The 21,073-nt window shown below is 39.0% G+C and overlaps 1 protein-coding gene and 1 non-coding gene across 5 annotated transcripts in view; both read left to right on the top strand.

Moving 5' to 3' along the window:
* Positions 1 to 21,073, top strand: part of CBL (Cbl proto-oncogene) — a 78,160-nt gene that overhangs the window by 44,223 nt on the left and 12,864 nt on the right. For all 4 annotated transcript variants that reach the window (XM_035716791.2, XM_035716792.2, XM_025465251.3 and 1 more), the window contains 10 exons: positions 1,815 to 1,961; positions 4,838 to 4,994; positions 5,742 to 5,863; positions 6,195 to 6,332; positions 8,212 to 8,299; positions 8,642 to 8,773; positions 8,976 to 9,179; positions 13,174 to 13,305; positions 13,438 to 13,818; positions 15,867 to 15,961. In XM_035716791.2, coding sequence (XP_035572684.2) covers positions 1,815 to 1,961; positions 4,838 to 4,994; positions 5,742 to 5,863; positions 6,195 to 6,332; positions 8,212 to 8,299; positions 8,642 to 8,773; positions 8,976 to 9,179; positions 13,174 to 13,305; positions 13,438 to 13,818; positions 15,867 to 15,961 — 1,596 coding nt within the window. The remainder of the gene's footprint in view (positions 1 to 1,814; positions 1,962 to 4,837; positions 4,995 to 5,741; positions 5,864 to 6,194; positions 6,333 to 8,211; positions 8,300 to 8,641; positions 8,774 to 8,975; positions 9,180 to 13,173; positions 13,306 to 13,437; positions 13,819 to 15,866; positions 15,962 to 21,073) is intronic.
* LOC112671582 (small nucleolar RNA SNORA19) lies at positions 15,096 to 15,225 on the top strand. The gene has a single exon (XR_003143709.1). It is a non-coding gene; the product is annotated as a small nucleolar RNA SNORA19 (small nucleolar RNA).

The following is a 21,073-nucleotide window of genomic DNA, read 5'->3' as shown; positions in this document are numbered from 1 at the left end:
TCTCTCTGTGACTATCATAAATAAATAAAAATTAAAAAAAAAAAAACAAAAACTGAAGGTGATTTGTTGAAAGCTGACTGGAAAAATTTCAGTAGCATTTTGCACAAGAGTCAGGGCTAGAAAGACTTGGTTACTTTGGTGCAACATTTTATATAGGAAAGACAAAGATGAGACAGATAGTGACTCTCCTGTATAACCTAAAAAAGAGAAGAATTTCTCCGTGAAAGAGAATTTTTAGAATTTGATCATGAATTGACTTGAAATTTTATAATCCACTTAAGAGAAGAATAGACTTGAAAACATAAATATTAATGATTAATGAAGGGGAAAGTAAGTATAGTTGGTAGCTGGTTTGGCATATAACCATATCTGAAGCATCTGTCTGTATTTTGCTCTGTGTGACAACACATTAAAGATAAGAAAGATAACTTGATTAAAGAATATACCTAAAAGAGACTTCATCTGATGTGTTAAGTTGGTACTATGTGGCATCTTTTTTTTTTCATTGTATTACAGTTGACACACAATATTACATTAATTTCAAGTGTACAACATAGTGATTTGATAACTACATTATTCTATGTGGAATCTTTATGAGGTTATCAGAATGAAGCTTGCTAATTGTTAAAGCATAGCAGCATATGTGCTTAGGTAGAAATTGTCACAGGGTTTGAATATATAGCCTTTCAGTTTTGGTATGGGAAGAGTTGTTTTGGTAAAAAACCCTCTTTTTTTTTTTTTTTAATTTTTATTTATTTATGATAGTGAGAGAGAGAGAGAGAGAGAGAGGCAGAGACACACAGGCAGAGGGAGAAGCAGGCTCCATGCACCGGGAGCCCGACGTGGGATTCGATCCCGGGTCTCCAGGATCGCGCCCTGGGCCAAAGGCAGGCGCCAAACCGCTGCGCCACCCAGGGATCCCAAAAACCCTCTTTTTAAGGTCTGATTTAAGTGAAAGTACTTGTTAGGTCTGGATATTCAGATTGAGAATTATAATTTAAATTATTTTTTAATTTGGATAAATATTATAATTAGCTTTAAAATCCAGAATAGCTTATGCAAAGCGGAAATAATATATTTTGCGCTTTTTTTTTTTTTTAAGATTTTATTTATTAGAGTGTGAGCTCGAGCTGGAAGGAAGGGCAGGGGAGAGGGAGAAGCAGGCTCCCTGCTGAGCAGGGACTTAAGGCTCCATCCCAAAAGCCTGGGATCATAACCTGAGCCAGAGGCAGATGCTTAACCAACGAGCCACCCAGGCACCCCAGTATATTTTGCTTTTTTAACATTTCCTTTCTTTTGTAAGTGAATGATTATGTCACCGTACATGTTTGTACTCTTATTTGTTGAGTCTTATATGTCATCCTCAAAAAGTAGATCTGTTCATGTTAATACTCAGAAGCATTAGGCCTGATTAATCTGAGATTAAAAGCCTTAAAACATATTACTGTTAAAGTTTTCCTGTTTACTATACATCGTTTTGAATGGAGGGAATAGGAGTGAACCTAGTGAATTCAAGTCTTCCCTCTGTTAAATCTGCATTTTTTATGTGATGTTAGACCAAAACCAGTTTCTGAAGCCCTTTTTTTGAACAAAGATAATATCACAGGGTAATTAATAGTATCAAAAGCACATCCCTTCCTCTCTCCTTTCCTAGTTTTATATATATATCTCGGAATATTTTCCAGAAAGTATATTTGAAGAGGTTCTTTGTAAATATATGTTCATGTTGATTACACTCCTAATAGGGTGAATTCAGTACATCTAAAATTAATTTTATGTGTTCATTGAATTCTTGCACTTCTGATCCTTTGTAGGCGAAACCTAACCAAATTGTCCCTGATCTTCAGCCACATGCTGGCAGAACTAAAAGGAATCTTTCCAAGTGGACTCTTTCAAGGAGACACATTTCGGATTACTAAAGCAGATGCTGCAGAATTTTGGAGGAAAGCTTTTGGGGAAAAGTAAGTCTCAAAATAATGAATTTGGTTTGTGTAGTTTTTTGAAGTAGGCTCCAAGCCCAGTGTGGAACCCAGTGCAGGGCTTGAACTCCTAACCTTGAGATCAAGACCTGAGCTGAGACCGAGTCAGACACTTAGCCCAGTGAGTTGCCCAGGGGCCCCTCAAAATAATGAATTTGAAATATAAAGAACCAAAGCCTATGTTATGGCCTTCTGTTTATTTTTTTAAAATCTTTTATCTAATATTTAACTTTTTTTTTTCAAAGTAAACTCTAACCCCAATGTGGGGCTTGAAATCACAACCCCAAGATCAAGAGTTGCATGGTCTACCAAGTGAGCCGCCAGGCACCCCTGTTTATTTTTTTAATTAATGAAATCATGGGAAAGCATAGAGAAAAATAATATGTGTGTACAGTAGGCCTCCCCCTCATCTGCAGTTTGTCTGTCCATGGTTTCAGTTACCTGAGGTCACCTGTGGTCCAGAAGCAGATGATCCTTCTGATGTATTATCAGAAGGTCTGTAGTGGCCCTGACACTTAGGTTGTAATGCCTGTGTCATTCCCCTCACTTCATCTCGTCACATAGGCATCTTATCTCACATCATCACAAGAAGGGCGTGTGCAGTACAGAGAGATACTGTGAGAGACAAAGCCTGCATTCACATAACTTTCATTAACAGTATATTGTTGTAATTGTTTTATTAGTTACTGCTGTTAATCTCTTACCGTACCTAATTTATAAATTAAGCTTTATCCTAGGGGTGTGTGTATAGGAAAAACCATAGTATATAAAGGGTTTGGTACTATCTGCCTTTTCAGGTGTCCACTGAGGGTTTTGCAAAATATCCCTTGCAGATAAGGGGCACTACTCTACCTGGTTCCCCGTGTGTGTGTGTGTGTGTGTGTGTGTTTAAAGAAAGCTTTGCAGGTTCAATTGAAACACATGCTCTTTGATTGACTATTTGTCTTTCCCCATCTATTCTTCTGTTAATTGATGTTTTTGTTTCACATTATTGGTGCTCACAAATGGTGCCACATTGAACAAAATTATAGTTGTCTTCATATGCAAGAGTTTCTTCACAGTTACATGCCTAGGAATGAAATAGCTGAATCAGGGGGTTTCAGGTCCTCGGCTTTGCCAAATATTGCCTAATTGCTTTCCAGAGTGGTCATACCAGTTTAGATCCCAGTAGCTCCACAATCTGGCTATCACTGGTAGTGTGAAGTGGGTATCATATTTTGCTTTATATTCCTGATGACAAAGGAGATTGAGTACCTTTTCACAATTGTGACCAATTGGAATTTGTATTCTGACCTGCTGGGTCCTGTTCCTAATTTTGCCCATCTTCCTACTGAGTTACTTGTCTTTATCCTGTTGTAAGATACTCATCATCTATTAGTTGCCTACATTACACATACCTTATCATAGTGTATGGCTAGTTTTTCCACTTTGTTATATTTTCTGACATATGGGAGTTTTAAATTACATAGATTTATGAATTGAGCTTATGCTGTTAAGTATAAATATAAATGTTCTTGTCTATCCTCTTGATATTTTGGATCTGACGGGATGAGCACTGAGTGTTATATGTTGGCAAATCAAAATTCAGTAAAAAAAAAATATACAAAAAAAAGGAACTGTAAAAATAGAAAGCAATACAACTTTTTGGTTGAATATACAGATCTTAATGTAAATTGCCCTTTAAATGCTTTCTTTTTAAAAATATGTTTAAATGTAAAATATAGAATAATTAGTGATTTAAAAACCTAAAGAGGATGGGAATAAATTTAACTTTCTTCCTTTTAACTTAATAACTTCATTAGAAAAGAGTTCAGAATGCCACTTGAGCTCTTAATTTTTAGGCAATGAGTATGTAAACTTTTCAGAGGCAGTGAGCTTGTATTTAAAGATCTTGAGAAAGAGAAATCCCATAGTATCTTGTGCTGGCCTTATCTGGGGCTTAATCCCTCTTATGTTAATAATTTATTCCTCCTCCCTATCAGAACTAGGTTGTCCCTATCAGAACTAGGTTCTTCCTGCACTTTAAGCCTATTTCCTCCTGTTTTGACTTTTGACTTCTTCAAAGAACTCAGAATGTTTTACATGCTTTTAAAAAGTTAATTAAAAAAAAAAAGATTTTATTTATTCATGAGAGAGACAGAGAGAGACATAGGCAGAGGGAGAAGCAGGCTCCCCGAGGGGAGCCCGATGTGGGACTCGATCCCAGGACCCCAGGATTGAGACCTGAGCCACAGGCAGATGCTCAATCACTGAGCCACCCAGGCGCCCTAAAAAGTTAGTTTAAACGTAAGCTTTTCAGCTGGTGAAGGCCTGGCCACAGATTACGTTTATTATATAAAAAGAGTAATAATCACCTCTTTCTTGCCATGTTCCTCTATAGGGAACAAATGTGTGAAGAAAGATGAGAAAGGGGATTACTTTGCGACACATTGCCAAAGAATAGTGGGAAAAGATTTCTCTGTTCCTAATTTACTCATTGTGGAAAGTTAAGAAATACATCATTTACTCTCTTTCTGTTCTCAATCCAAAATACAGCTTGGCTTTGTTAAGAGAATTGAAATTGATATGAGACCTTTTTTTTTTTTTAAGATTTTATTTATTTATTTATTCATGAGAGACACAGAGACAAGAGACATAGGGAGAGGGAGAAGCAGGCTCCATGCAGGGAGGCCAACGTGGGACTCAATCCCACAACTCCAGGATCACGCCCTAGGCCAAAGGTGCTAAACTTCTGAGCCACCCAGGGATCCTGATATGAGACTATAATGTGGCTTTTTTTTCTTGGTTACTCTCGCAATGCTCAGAATTGTCTGTATCTCACTCTGTGCCTTCCCTCCCACGCCTGCCCCCCCGCCCAGGACAATCGTCCCTTGGAAGAGTTTCCGCCAGGCCCTTCATGAAGTGCATCCCATCAGTTCTGGGCTCGAGGCCATGGCTCTGAAATCCACTATTGATCTGACCTGCAATGATTATATTTCTGTTTTTGAATTTGACATCTTCACACGACTCTTTCAGGTAGGATACTAAAAAAGAGTTGGCTAAATAAATCACTTGCTACTTTTCTGAAGAGAGAACTCTTTATGAAATAACATTGGGGAGTTGGCATATTATATTAAAGTACTTTTAGTCACTGGAAATTATAAGCAAAAAACCCCTCACAGGTCCAATTTTATCTATTTATTGGTGAAAATAATAACTATATGATCAGCTTCCCTCCCCTCACATTTATAATCTATCTTTGTTAGTGAATATTCTTCTTGTGCATCATTGTAGAATGTCCAGAAAATGCGCTTAATATGATCTATATAGTTTCCTGTTGTTGGATGTTTATGTATGTTTTCAACTTTTTCTATTGCTTTGAAATTCTTGACTGTTATTATTGACAGGCATTGATGTTTCAGAAAGAATTCATTTATATCTTTCTGTAAAGGTAATGTGTGTGTGCCAACTTGCACAAACCTTTATCTGCAATTTCTTAGTTGTACATGTATGCCCTGCTGTTTGTCTTATCTATTTGGTGTTGTTTAACCTCACTGCTGTTGGTTAGAAGTGCTTTAAAATGTCTTGAATCTCATTTTGTGATGAAATTTCTGTAAGCGTATAATTGTTTATTAGCTTTTTTAAGTTCTTACCTCTCAAACATATTTCCCTCAAAGTGACAATAAATGGAGAATCGAGATTGTTTTCCTTCTGTTCTTCATTGCTCTGAGGATGGCGGGATGCCTTGAGACATGTAGTCTGATTGAGCTCTTGTTCCCTTAGCCCTGGTCCTCTTTGCTCAGGAACTGGAACAGTCTTGCTGTAACTCATCCTGGTTACATGGCTTTCCTGACGTATGATGAAGTGAAAGCTCGGCTCCAGAAGTTCATTCACAAACCTGGCAGGTCAGTGCCATGAATCAGAGAGGTTTTTTCTAAATGTTATTCTTTTGTGACCTCTGCCAGGATGGAGGATACATGATCTTGGATTAGGTCTCCAGTGGCCACGTTGCTGGCACTAGGATTGATGTCTTTTTACCAGAGGAATTAACTTATTCAGATCTTATTTGATAAATGCTTTCAAGCCACTTAAGAATTAAGCTTACGTGTTTTTTGCTTTTGGTCTAGAGTCATTGTAGAATCTATTATTGATGGTCTGTTTGATTTTTTTGCCTCTGTCTTGCCTTACCTCCTCTAATATAAGCACATAAGAGGTTCTGTTCATCTCTGTTCTCAGTTACATTTTCCGGTTGAGCTGTACTCGTTTGGGACAGTGGGCTATTGGGTATGTCACTGCTGATGGGAACATCCTCCAGACGATCCCTCACAATAAACCTCTCTTCCAAGCCCTGATTGACGGCTTCAGGGAAGGCTTGTGAGTATCTGTGTTTGCTACCTGCTGGACTCTAGAAACATGGGGGTTGTTATAAAACTGAATCATCAGTGACTTGATTCCAGGTGTCTTCACAGATTCAAGAAACATATTAACAGGTTGTATTATTTTGACCTTCAGGTTCTGTAGGACTTTTGTTGTTATTTTTAAAAAAAAAGGATTCTTCGAGTGAGATGATTTTTCTCTGGTGCTTTAGTTATTACCATGAGTAAATGGTGTCTTTCTCCTTTTCCAGATGTTAACTTATTTTCAAATCTGTATTCAAAAATATGCCAGTTAGCAGTTACTTAAATAGCCCACATTAGAGTGATTAGATGTTCTAATAACAGCAGGCTCAGTGGCCTTCATCTGCCCTAAGTGTTTTGGTTTGGCACTATTTCTTTAGGCTTCGGGCTTTTGTAGTGTATGCTGATATTTATGACTAGGTTATTTATTCCAGAATTGTTATTCCTTTGGGAACTCAAATTGAGCATCACTTGGTAGACACTAAAAATACTAGCAGTTGACCAGCTGTCAGAAAGCTACTTGTGTTTTGAAGCAATGAGGAAAGTCCGTTTTCCATTATCCTTCATCTTCTATAGCAGCATTGGAGCTGAAGGGGGTGTTTCCCTAAACATCAGCACCACAGGCTTCCTAGTGTTTAAATTAAAGTGTTTAAATTAAGGTGTTTAAATTAAGAATTTAAGAGAGATGCCTGGGTGGCTCAGTGGTTGAGCATCTGCCTTTGGCTCAGGGCGTGATTCTGGAGTACTGGGATCGAGTCCCACATTCGGCTTCCTGCAGGGAGCCTGCTTTTCCCTCTGCCTCTGTCTTTGCCTCTGTCTCTCATGAATAAATAAATAAAATCTTAAAAAAAAAAAAAAGAATTTGGGGTACTTAGGTGGCTCAATTGGTTAAGTGTCCAGCCAGCTCTTGACTTCAGCTCAGGTCTTGATCTGATAGTGAGATTAAGCCCTATGTCAGGCTCCATGCTGGATGTGGAGCCTACTTAAAATAAAATTTAAAAATAAGATAAATTAATAATTTGTGTCTATCCATAGATTAAAGTAGGGGTTGGCAAACTATGGCCCGCAGGCTAGCTGTTGTGGTACAGCCTGGACCTAATATAGGCTTTCCGTCTTATTTAATTCATTAATTTATTTAGATTTATTTTAAAGATTTTATTTATTCATGAGATAAACACAGAGGCAGAGACATAGGCAGAGGGAGAAGCAGGCTTCCTGTGGGGAGCCCCATGTGGGACGCGATCCCAGAATCCTGGGATCACATCCTGAGCCAAAGACAGACGCTCAACCACTGCCACCCAGGTGCTCCAGGATTTCCTTTTTAAAGTGTTATTAAAAAAAAACAAAGAAGAATGTATGACACAGACTTCTGTAGCTTTCAGAGCCTAAAATTAAAATATTTGGCTCTTTATATAAAAAGTTTGTCAGCTGTTGAGATTAAAGATAGAGCCTATGGCATTGTGGCCTAGAGAAAAGAGTATCGGTGTTTGGAGAATATCTTCTTGGAACTGTTTTGTGTTATTTTTGAAGTGTTAGTAAGATTTATCTTTGACTTAATGCAAAGTTGCCTATTATTTGAGTGAGAGTGCATGAGCAGTGGGAGGGACAGAGAGGGAAAGAATTTGAAGTAACCTCCATACTGCATGTGAAGCCAGTGATGCAAGGCTCAATCTCACAACCCTGAGATCATGACCTTAGCTGAAATCAAGAGTTGGACGCTTAACCGACTGAGCTCCCTGGGCACCCCCAAAGTTGCCCTTTTAGATGAGAGAATTCCTAGATATTACTTGTCTGTATTAGCAGGCAATTATAAACCGGCTTTAGTAAGATCCCAAGGCTGGTTACTCTTTTTACAGCTATTTGTTTCCAGATGGACGGAATCAGAATCCTGACCTGACAGGCCTATGTGAACCAACTCCCCAAGACCACATCAAAGTGACCCAGGTGAACTTTGTTTTACATCACAACCATGTCTCTAGAGGCAAGCTTTTGTATGTACTTTGTACAACTGGCAGTAGAATTGTATGAAGTGATTGGAACCCATAAGTTTTAAACCATTGACTGGATTAGTGAATTTATGTTTATGTGGTTTCTCTAAAGAACTTAAAGTAGGACCAAGACTGAGTGCTTTCTGTTTTAATGAGAGAATATTGACCACTGTTTGGCACTTCCATGCAAGCAAAATTTAGCCTTCCTGGTGTTCACACTTAGGGTTGTAATCATTTGTTCATTCAGCAAATATCTGCAGTGGACCGAATAATCTCTTCAATTTTTTTTTAATACAAGGAACAATATGAATTATACTGTGAGATGGGCTCCACCTTCCAACTGTGTAAAATATGTGCTGAGAACGATAAGGATGTGAAAATTGAGCCCTGTGGACACCTCATGTGCACATCCTGTCTTACATCCTGGCAGGTATGGATCCAAACCATCTTTCAGCTTTTAATCAGAATTGGGGATTATGTATCCTTTACAAAGAGAAAGGATGGTCTGGTCTGTGGGGGAGTTTTTAAGCTTCTAATTTCTTTTTTCATCTTCAGGAAATGTATTTCCTAGTGGACAAATATTGGCCAGTACTTTCAGATGTGTCTGTTACTATCTCCTGTTTGCTCTGCAGGAATCAGAAGGCCAAGGCTGCCCTTTCTGCCGATGTGAAATTAAAGGTACTGAGCCCATTGTGGTAGATCCGTTTGACCCTCGAGGAAGTGGCAGCCTACTGAGGCAAGGAGCTGAGGGAGCTCCCTCCCCAAATTATGAAGATGATGACGATGAACGAGCTGATGATTCTCTCTTTATGATGAAGGAACTGGCTGGTGCCAAGGTAAGACTGCAGGTTAAGAGAGTGGCAAGTTTTTCATTGTGGGTTATGTTCTAAAGGAATAGAGCACTTGAATGACATCCAAACCACAAGGAATAATAGTAGTTAACACTTACTGAACATTTGTTGTGTGAGAGATGCCATGCTAAGTACATACCTTATTTTGAGTCCTATAATCCTGTATTTGTATATACTCCAATAACCCGAGAGTAGGTACCCTTATTCTCCTTTAGCAGATGAAGAAAAGAGGGCATGAAAGTTTAAGGAATTTATTGAAAATCACATAGCTGCAGCCAGACATTCCAGCTTCAAGGCCGATGCTTTTGTCTCTGTCTTAGGATTGGGCTTTACTCATTTCATTGGAGAGAATGAGAGGGGTTAAGACAGTGGGGCCCTATTGTGCTGCTGTGAATAGAATCTGGTGTTCTGGTCTTCTATCCTACCTGGAAAATGGGATTGTGGAGAGGAGGGGCACCGTTAGTAACCAAAGATACCGTGACCAAAGTGGCCGGAGGATGGTAGGAGGGACCACATAGAAGCTAAACAAACTGGAAAGGCCACAGTAAAGAGAGGAAACATACAGCCTAAGAAAGGATGGGGTCAAATTCTGTAACATCAGTGGGGAGGGTAAAACTGGGGTCTATTCACCAATTGGAAGTAATACAGTCCTTGAAGATTTTAGCCAGTACAGGGCAAACAAAAGGTTCTTTTTTTTTTTTTTTTAAGATTTTATTTATTTATTCATGAAAGAGAGAGAGGCAGACACACAGGCAGAGGGAGAAGCAGGCTCCATGCAGGGAGCCTGATGTGGGACTCGATCCTGGGTCTCCAGGATCACACCCTAGGCTGAAGGTGGCGCTAAACTGCTGAGCCACCGGGGCTGCCCCAGTTTTATGTTCTTTACATAGATTCCTGTCTGTTCACTCATGAAAATTTATTGGTAGCTCCTGGAATATTAGGAAAGCTAAATAAGAAGATAAGTGATTTTTCATGAATGTATTTATTTGAAATTTAAATTATACTTTTCATGAGATTTTATAAATGAATAATAATTGTGGAGAAACAGGCATCACATTCAGTGTTGATGTGGGTACAAAATAGCCCATCTTTTGAAAGGACAATTTGACATCCATCAAAATTTGTAATGGTCACAGTTTGAACTAGCTATTCGAATTCTTAGGATTTATCCTGAAGAAATACTTGGGTAAGTGCACAACGAAGTGGATGCTGTTGTTCTTACAACATTATTTGGAATAATGAAAAATTACAATCAACTCACACTGCAGCAGTAAGAAATTTTGATACGTCTGTATGTTTGTATTCTGTTGCTGCCATGTAAGTTACTACAAGTTTAGCAGCTTAAAAAAAATACAAATTTATTCTGTTACAGTTTTGAAGGTTAGAAGTCCAACATATGTGCCATCAAGCTAAATTTAGGGTGTCATCAGGTCTGTAGTTCTTTCTGTAGGCTCTAGGGGAAGATGCATTTTCTTTTTCATTTGGATTTGGCAGAGTTTAGATCTTTGCCAGTTGTAGGATTAAGGTCCCCGGGTCCTTGTTGGCTGTCAGCTCATAGTATTCCCAGCTTCTAGTTAGTGGTCAGCCCTACTCTTACGCTTCTGGACTCCTTTCTTCCTCCTTCAGCCTTATCTCTCATGAGGTTCTCTCCTTTTAAGGATTAGATTGGATATGTCCAGGTAGCCCATGGTAAATCCACCATCTCAAAATCTGTACCCCTAGTCACATCAGCGAAATTCCTTTTACCAAGTAAAATGACATAGTCACAGTTTCTGAGTTTTGGGGTGTGAATGAAATCTTTGGGGGATAGGGAGTCATTCTGCCTACTGTGGTCCACATGATGGTATGCTCTGCAGAATGAGTTCCATTTGTATTCTTAAGCAGAAAGCTGTCTAATGAGTACTAAGTTTAAAAAATAATGGCATACTATGTATAGTATCACCTTATTTCAATAAAAGATTGGTTATAAAATTTTTTTAACATGCATGGGGGAAAAATTGACTACCCACTAAATTGGTGTAATTTAATTTCTGAGGGTACAAGTTTAGAGGACTTGAATTTTATGGGATATTTGAATGTTTTACAATAAAACTATTTTTGCAAGGTGTTCATTATGCTGGGTAAGTGGCTCTGTATTGAGTGCTGTAACTATTGAGTGGAATAAGAAACCTGAGACAAGGCCTGCAAGGAGCTAGTAGTTGTATTTGAGAAGAGAACATGCATACCGGTGAAACTATTTAATGCCGGCAGGCAGCATACATTATTTTAAGTTGTTGGGTATACACTCTAAATGCTGTAGGACTTTAAAGAAAAGAAGAAAATGAACCCTTTTTACGTAGCTAATCTGTATGAATGATCTTAAATTTACTCCTTTAAATAAAAGTAATAAACGTACACTGTAAAAATTTAAATAGAGAAAAAACAGCTTTGTGTATTTTGTGCTGTCATTTGTCTAGTCTGTATTTTATTTAGTCTCTTAATGGACTTTCATATTGTTTCTAGACTTATACAGACAGGAAATGCTTTTCATGTCTGTAGGGTAAATTCCTAGCAGTGGAATTGCTGGATGAAAGTGAATGTACATTTGAACTCTTTGATGGAGGAAAGGGTATAATTAGGGGAGGGACACATGGGAATTTCACAGACAGTGCTACTGCATTTCTTAGCTGCATGGGAGGTACTGTGTGGGTGTTTATTATTCTTTGTGTGAATAAAATGTTTTTTTAAACTAACTTTTGAGTAGATAACTAAAATTTATCCCAAATTTTTTGTTGTAAAATCACTCCTAAGGGCATATGAGACTAGGGGAGTGCCTGTTTTGTCACATTCTAGGTAGCTGTTGTTTGGGGCTTTTTGTTGCTGTTTTATTTCGATTTGTTTTTAACACAGTGAATCTACTTATTACAAAAGCCAAATGACAAACGCATATGGATTTTTTGGTAAGTGTAAAAGACTTGCTAGAAGGCTGGCAGAAACCTTGGCTCCCTGCCTCTGCCGCCTTCAGCTCCTCTGTGTGCCCCACTCAGATTTGTGGGTTCTTAAAACCCACCTTTCACACCATACACTTACACCACTTTTCTCTTGTCTCATCAGCATTAGTCATCTGTTTACTTCAGGTGTTGTAGAAAAGGATTATCTCCTTCCTACACCATATCTCCCCACTATGGTTATTTATTCGTAATATGTATTTGCCTATATATTCCATCTGTATTGCTCTCTAGTAGAGAATGCAAATGCCAAGCAGCATTTTGTATGAATTATGCATGTCTCTTGATAGCTTGCTTGGACAAGGTTATCAACCATTCATCACCCTGCTACAGGCACGGAAATGGGAGAAGATTATATATGTATTGCATGTATAATACAGGTAATACATGTATTCATCTAATTTGGCACATTTTTTAAGAACACAAATTGATAGGAAATATTAATCCCTTTAAATTACTGAATTGAAATAACATTTCTTCAGAAGGACTCGAGATACTTTTTAGTGATAGTGTTGATTCTTTACCTCTTAAATGTCTATTTTTTCTTCTATCATAATAAGTCACGGAGAATTTTTCATCTTTGATCTCTTTCATTGTTCCATGCCTTAAACATTATTTTCCCACATGATTTGTTGAGAGGTTAATGTCTGCTGCTTTTCTGTTAGACGAGTTTCTATTTTTAATCTTGAAAAGATTTTTTTCTTTCTCTGAAGATGAGGTAGAAAATTGTAATATTTGTTTTCAGTTGTAAGCTAGGAAGCTTTTTATAGGACAGCCATTTCTAGATACTTGCCTGTAGCTTGCATCTGCATGGTATTTCTGTGATTGAGAGTGCCCTCTTATGGTGACACAAAGAATTCAGGAGGTCTGATCCATTGGCAGTTTACAGTCAGGGTTCATATAGCACTTGCTGTCTGCAGCTTTAGGAAGAGTTGAAAGATGCTCCTCTCTCTAACAAGAATCACTTACTATAAAACTGTATTTTATATCAGGTGGAACGGCCTCCTTCTCCGTTCTCGATGGCCCCACAGGCTCCCCTGCCCCCAGTACCACCACGTCTTGACCTCCTACAACAGCGAGTGTCTGTTCCTTCTAGTGCTTCTGGTCTTGGAACTGCTTCTAAGGTAAGACATCCATTTCTACAGTTTTCTGATTCTTGGTTGTGCCTTAGTGGGGTCTTTTGTTTTTCGTTTTTGGTTATGGGTTTTTTTTAATTAGTGGGTTTTGATTGATTTGCTTTCCTCATGCTTCCACAGGTAGCTTCTGGCTCCCTTCATAAGGACAAACCATTACCAATACCCCCCACACTTCGAGATCTTCCACCACCACCCCCTCCAGACCGACCATATTCTGTTGGAACAGACACCCGGCCTCAGAGACGTCCCTTGCCTTGTACACCGGGCGACTGTCCATCCAGGGACAAACTGCCGCCTGTTCCCTCTAGCCGTCTCGGGGAATCATGGCTGCCTCGGCCAATCCCCAAAGTACCAGTGGTTGCTCCAAACTCGAGTGACCCCTGGACCTCTGGTAGAGAATTAACCAACAGGCACTCACTTCCATTTTCATTGCCCTCACAAATGGAACCCAGAACAGATGTGCCTAGGCTTGGAGGCACATTCAATGTGGATACTTCCATGGTGAGTCCTGATTTTGACATTTTTAACCTATTAACAAATATTTGTAACTGGCATTTAATGGGTCAGAGTTTTGTGATAGGTTTTATGCAGGATTCAGAGACAATAAAACATAATCCCTCAAGAAGTATATTAATAGGGTAAATAAGGCATATTTGTAAATATCACTATAAGTGTGCATGCATATATTTGTATTTATGGCTGGATTCATGTAGTATAGATGAGTACTATAAATAGGAAACATTTAAGTTTTAGAGAAAGGAGAGATTATTTCCAAATAGAGCAATCATGAGAGCTTTATGGAATGAATGGCATCTGAATTTGACTTGTTCTTTCAAAGAGAATAATGTTAAGGTCAGAAGCACACTGACACAGATGCTTGAGGTATATCGTGGAACTAGAAGTAGTTTAATTTGTTTTTTTTTTTAATTTTTATTTATTTATGATAGTCACACAGAGAGAGAGAGAGAGAGAGAGAGGCAGGCAGAGAGAGAAGCAGGCTCCATGCACCGGGAGCCCGACGTGGGACTCGATCCCGGGTCCCCAGGATCGCGCCCTGGGCCAAAGGCAGGTGCCAAACTGCTGCACCACCCAGGGATCCCTAGAAGTAGTTTAATTTGAATGAAGCAGAAGTTTTATGTATGAGAGGAGGGGAAAAAGTAGAAAGGGGTATTAGTACTAGATCAGAGGACCCTGAAAATCCCATCAGGGTCAATAAAATTTGAATTTTGTAGGAAACAAGCATTTCAAGGTTTTAAATTAATGGAGTGACATGAGCAAAATGATGGTTTACAGAGATAAATCTCGTAGTAGTATGCAAAATGGATTGCTAAGATAGTAGGTTGAAAAAAGTGTGGTAGTTCATTGTATAAGCATGAGATAAGGGTCCAGACCTGGGAGTGGGGAGGTATATCTGTTCTTTTGTTGGTTCGTTTATGTGCTCCAAAGAAAATCCTACCCTCACAAAGTTTACCTTCTAGTGGAGTAAAAAAATAAGCGTGGTAAGTTAATAAAACAAAGGGAATTGGATGCTGATGAGTGCTGTGGAGAAAATTAGGGATAAAGGGGTGTAGGAACAGTTGGAAATGGGGGGGCATATGGAGGAATGGAGTACCATTCTGAGCAAAGATATGGAGCAGTGGTGAACTCAAGCCATGCTGATTCTCAGGGAGACGATTCCAGAGTGAAGGGGAAACAGGTGAGTTTGGGAGAGTATGAGGAAGGATGGAAAAAGGGGCTTATATAGCTGGCGCTAAGTTAGTGTGAGGGAGAATGCTCCAGTGCACATTTTGTTGACCTGCTTTCTCTTGCGTATGTGAGCAGTGTTATTTCTTATGTGCAGGAGAAATAGTTAAAGGTTAATTAGCAGTATAACGAAATAGTAATACTGCCAGCCCCCTTCAAACAGAAAAAGGGGGAAAATAGGGACACCTGGGTGGCTCAGCAGTTAAGCCTGCCTTCGGCTGGGTGTGATCCTGAAGTTCCAGGATTGAGTCCCACATCGGGCTCCCTGCAAGGAGCCTGCCTCTCCCTCTGCCTATGTCTCTGCCTCTCTCTGTCTCTTTGTTTCTCATGAATAAATAAAATCTTTAAAAAAAAAAAAAAAAAGGAGAACAGCTTGTGAGCAGTTAAGTTGAATTTGGTGTGACTCTTAGATGAAGTGCATATGTCTTGGTTACAAAAAAAGGGGGGTGGTAACTTACATATAAGTGGCATTAAGTGATAGGCCTTCTAATTTGTGAGAATAAATTAGGTCGAGCTTCCTGATGACCTCACTATAGAGAGAGGTAAGTCTTATTAGAATTAAAACAAAAAAACAAAAAAAACCATTTCTTTGGCTCTTTAGATCTCTGTCTTCGTAACCCTTACATTTAAACCTTTTCAGAGCCTGAAAGCAGCTCCACTTTTGGTCATATGTCATAACCCCTAAGTGTGGCATTGGGAGTAAGGCCTGTGTCTGTATTACTGTTCTGGTTAATTTTGAATCAGAGAAGTAAGAAGAGATACTGAGCTATGTTAAGAAGGTTCTTCTTTCCCACTTTTCTTTCCAGAATGTGAATAACAGCCCACTAGCAAGTTCTGAGTGTGAGCACCCCAAAATCAAACCTTCCGCATCTGCCAATGCCATTTATTCTCTGGCTGCCAGGTAAGTACTACAGCTTTGTTTCATGTGGTAGATAGAGTTGGTACTGTTAAACAGGTTGCTCACAGAAATTAGAAAACCCAGAGTATAGAGAAGAAAATAAAAACTGATCCATGTTTGTATTGGTTTAAAATGAGATTTTCTGTTTTGATCTAATTCTTCATTTTCTCTGTGCATGTACATAGATCAGCCTTGCTGGGCTTAACAATTTTATTAATCTTCTCAAAGAAGCAGCTTTTGTTTCGTTGACTTTTGTAAAAAAAATCTTTTCTTTACAATTTTTAATTCTTAGGTATCTGCTTTATGTACGTGTGGTAAAATACACATAAAATACTCCATCTTGGGTGCCTGGGTAGCTCAGTTACTTAAGCAAGCGTCCAACTCTTGATTTCAGCTCAGGTCATGATCTCAGGGTCATGAGATCCAGCCCCTTGTGGGGCTGCACACTGGACTTGGAGCCTGCTTGGGATTCTACCCCTACCCCTACCCCTCTCTAAAAATATACATATATGCCATACGGTTTAGTAGTACTAAATATATTAACATTATGCAACCATCACCAACATCCATGCTCATAGCTCTTCATCTTGTAAAACTGAAACTCTGGACCTATTAAACCAGTAGCTCCTCATCCTGCCCCAGCCCCTGGCAGCCATCATTACTTGTCTTCAGGATTTTAACTGCTCTAAATACTGCCTATAAGCGAAATCATAGAGTGTCTTTTTGTGACTGTTTTAATTCACTTAGTGTTCTCATCCATATTGTAGAATGTTGCAGAATTTCCTTCCTCTTGAAAGCTGAATAATATTCCAGCGTATGTATATAGAGTAGCACTCCCCCCCCCTTATTTGCACAGGATACCTTTCAAGATCTGAATGCCTGAAACCAAGGATAGTACTGAACCCTTATGTGTATCCTAAGTTATTTTCTGTATATACATACATACATGGTAAAGTTTTAATTTATAAGTTAGTCATAGGAAGAGATTAACAACAATAACTAAAAATAAGACAGTTATAACAATTTATTATAATAAAAGTTGTGTGGGATCCCTGGGTGGCGCAGCGGTTTGGCGCCTGCCTTTGGCCCAGGGCGCGATCCTGGGGATCCACGATCGAATCCCATGTCGGGCTCCCAGTGCATGGAGCCTGCTTCTCCCTCTGCCTGTGTCTCTGCCTCTCTCTCTCTCTGTGTGACTATCATAAATAAATAAAAGTTAAAAAAAAAAAAAAGATTTATAATAAAAGTTGTGTGAATGTGGTCTTTCTCAGAATACGGTACTGTACTTATTCTTCTTGTGGTGATGTGAGATGATAAAATGCCTGTGTGATGCGATGAAGTGAGGGGAATGACGTAGGAGTTGTGACATAGTGTGTTAGGCTACTATTGACCTTCTGATGATACATCAGAATGAGGGTCATCTGCTTCTAGACCACGATTGACTGTGGGTAAGTAAAACCACAGAAAATAAAATTGCAGATAAAGGGTGACTACCGTACCACATTTTGCTTATCCGTTCATCCGTGGGTGGACACTTGGATTGCTTTCACATTTTAGCTCTTGCATGATGCTGCTGTTGAATGTGGGTGAACAAATTCTCTTCAGGGCCCTACTTTCAATTCTTTTGAATATATACTCAGAAGTAGTATTCCTGGGGCGTCTGTGGCTTGGTCGGTTAAATGCCTGCCTTTGGCTCAGTTCCTGATCCCAGGGTTCTGGGATTGAGTTCTGCATTGGGCTCCCTGCTCTGTGGGAAGCCTGCTTCTCTCTGCCTCTACTTGCCACTCTCTCTGCTTGTGTTCGCTCTCTCTGTCAAATGAATAAATAAAATCTTAAAAAAAAAAAAAAAGTATTCCTGGATCTTACGGTAATTCTATTTTTAATTTTTTGAGACATCGTCATACTGTTTCCCATAGTAGCTGTACCATTTTAAATCCCCACCAACAGTCCAGTGTTTAACATGAGCCACCTATGCCCCTCCGCCAAACATTTGTTATTTTAGGGGTTTGGTAGTAGTCATCCTAATGGGTTTGAGATAGTGTCTCATTGTAATTTTGATTTGCATTTCCCTGATGATTAGTGATGTTGAGTGTCTTTTTTTTTTTTTAAGATTTATTTATTTATTTATGATAGACATAGAGAGAGAGGCAGAGACACGGGAGGAGGGAGAAGCAGGCCCCATGCTGGGAGCCTGATGTGGGACTCGATCCCGGGACTCCAGGATCGCGCCCTGGGCCAAAGGCAGGCACCAAACCGCTGAGCCACCCAGGGATCCCCTGTTGAGTATCTTTTGATGTGTTTATCGGTCATTCACATATCTTCTCTGGAAAATTGTGTATTTAAGGCATTTGCCCTTTTTTTTTTCATTTGCCCATTTTTAAATCAGATTGTTCTTCTGTTTTAGGGTTTTAGAATTTCTTTGTATATTTTGGATGATAATCCTTTATCTGTCAGATATGTGCTTTGTGGGCTGCCATTTTACTCTGGGTAGTGTTTTTTGATGCATAAAATTTAAAAAGTTATAGAAGCTGGGGCGTCTGGTTGGGTCAGTTGGTAGAGCCTATGACTCTTGGTCTCCTGGTTATGAGTTCATGCCCCATGTTGGGTGTAGAGGTTACTTAAAAATAAAATGTGTAAAAAGTAAATAAAAATTTTTTATGAAGTCTATTTTAAAATTTTATTTTATTTACTTATTCATGAGAGATACAGAGGGAGAGAGAGAGAGGCAGAGACACAGGCAGAGGAGACAAGCAGGCTCCATGCAGGGAGCCCAATGTGGGACTCGATCCCAGGTCTCCAGGATCACACCCTGGGCTGAAGGCGGCGCTAAACTGCTGAGCCACCCGGGCTGCCCTGAAGTTGTCTATTTTTTTTTTCTTTGTTACGTGTGCCTTTGGTACCATATCCAAGAAATTGTTGCCAAATCCAGTGTCATGAAACTTTTGTCTTACAGCTTGTCTTAAGATTTTTAGTCTTACATGTAGCTCCTTGATTAGTTTTGGGTTTTGGCTTTTTTGTTTTGTTTCATTTTGTTTTTGGAGAGAGGAAGAGGTGGGGAGGGCCAGAGGAGGAAAGAGAGAGAGAAAGATAATCTTAATTAAGCAGGCTCCATGCCCAGTGCAGAGCCTGATGCAGGACTCAATCTCACAACCCTGAGATTATGACCTGAGCTGAAATCAAGAGTCAGATGCTTAACTGACTGAACCACCCAGGCATGTAGCGTTAGGTAAGGGTCTAGTTTCATTCTTTTACATGTAGATACCCAGTTTTCCCCTCACCATTGTTGAAAAGACTGTTCTTTCCCATTGAATAGTTTTGACATCCCCCCGCCCATTTTTTTAAAAGATTTTATTTATTTGAGAGGGAGCACAAGCTGGGGGAGAGGCAGAGGGAGAGGAAGAAGCAGACTCCCTGCTGAGCAGGGAGCCCCATGTGGGGCTCAGTCCCAGGACCACAGGATCAAGACTTGAGCGAAAGGCAGATGCTTAACCAGCCCTGCCACCCAGGTGCCCCTATCAGTAGTGTTTTATAGTTTTTATTGCATAAGTCTTTCACCACTTTAGTTAATGCCTAAGTATTCTTTATGATTCTGTTGCAGTTGGAATTGTTTAAATTTCCTTTCCCTATTGTTCATTCTGTATAGAAAGGTGACTTTTGTGTATGTTGAACTTAGTATCCTTTTACTTGCAGAATTCATCTTTTAGTTCTGACACCCTTTTTTGTGGCATCTTTAGGCTTTTCTACATATGAGATATCATCTGCAAACAGATAATTTTTCTTCTTTTCTGATATGGATGACGTTTATTTCTTTTTCTTGCCTAATCTGGCTAGAAATTCCAGTACTGTCTTGAGTAGGAATGATAGAAGTAGACATCCTTGCCTTGTTACTGATCCTTCAGGAAAAGCTTTCAGTCTTTGACCATTGAGTATGATGCTTGCTTGCTATAGGCGTTTCATAGATGGCTTTTGTTATGTTAGGTACTTTCATTCCTATTTTAGTTGAGTGTTTTTGTCATAAAAGGGTGTTAAATTTTGTCAAATGCTTTTCTGCACCAAGTGAGATGATTGTGTGTTAATGTGCTATATTTATATTAATCTCTATATTAGTTTTTTATATTGAGCCATCCTTGCATTCCAGGTATAAATCCCACTTATATATAATCCTATATAATGCTGAACTTTTTTTTCTGGTATTTTGCTGGTGAACTTTTGCATAAGTGTTCATAAGGGATATTGGTCTGTTATTTTCTTTTAGTGTCCTTGTCTGGCCTTCTTTCATGACTGTGCCATTCTCAGAATGAGTTAGGAAGTGTTCCCTCTGCAAGTTTTTGGAGCTATTTAAAAAGAATTGGTATTTGTTTTTTATTAAATGTTTGGCAGCATTCACCAGTGAAGCTGTCAGGTACATGGTTTTTCTTTGTTGGCAAATTTTTGATTATAGGATCAATCTCCTATAAGTCTATTCAGATTTTCAGTTTTTTGTGTTTTAATCTTGATAAGTATTTGTTGCTAGGAATTTGTCCACTTCATCTAAGTTATACAATTTTTTTGGTATATAATATCCATAGTACTCTCTTTAAAACCTTTTTATTTCTATAGAATCCGTAGTAATGTCTCCACTTTAGTTTCTGAGTTTTAGTAATTGGAGTCTTCTCTCTTTTCTTAGTCTATCTAGGTAAAGTTTGTCGGTTCTGTTGACCTTTCTGAAGAACCAACTTTTGGTGTCATTGATTTTTTTCTGGTTTTTTTTTTTTTTTTACTTCTGCTCTAGTCTTCATTGCTTCCTTTCTTCTGCTAACCTGGGGTTTAGTTGGTTCAGTTGCTTAAGTTGAAAAGTTAGGTTGATTTGAGATCTTTCTTGATTTTTTTTTTTTTAAGATTTTTATTTTTTTTTATTTATTCATGAGAGACAGAGAGAGAGGGGCAGGGGCAGACACAGGCAGAGGAAAAAGCAGGCTCCATGTAGGAAGCCTGACACGGGACTCGATACTGGGTCTCCAGGATCAGGCCCTGGGCTGAAGGCGGCACTAAACTGCTGAGCCACCTGGGCTGCCCTCTCATACCTTTTTTTAAAAGGCTCCTTTATTGGGACGTCCGGGTGGCTTGGCAGTTGAG

The sequence above is a fragment of the Canis lupus genome, chromosome 5, assembly GCF_003254725.2.
Source record: "Canis lupus dingo isolate Sandy chromosome 5, ASM325472v2, whole genome shotgun sequence".
In the NCBI taxonomy this organism is placed as follows: Eukaryota; Metazoa; Chordata; class Mammalia; order Carnivora; family Canidae; genus Canis; species Canis lupus.
This window is presented reverse-complemented; position numbering and strand designations above follow the sequence as displayed.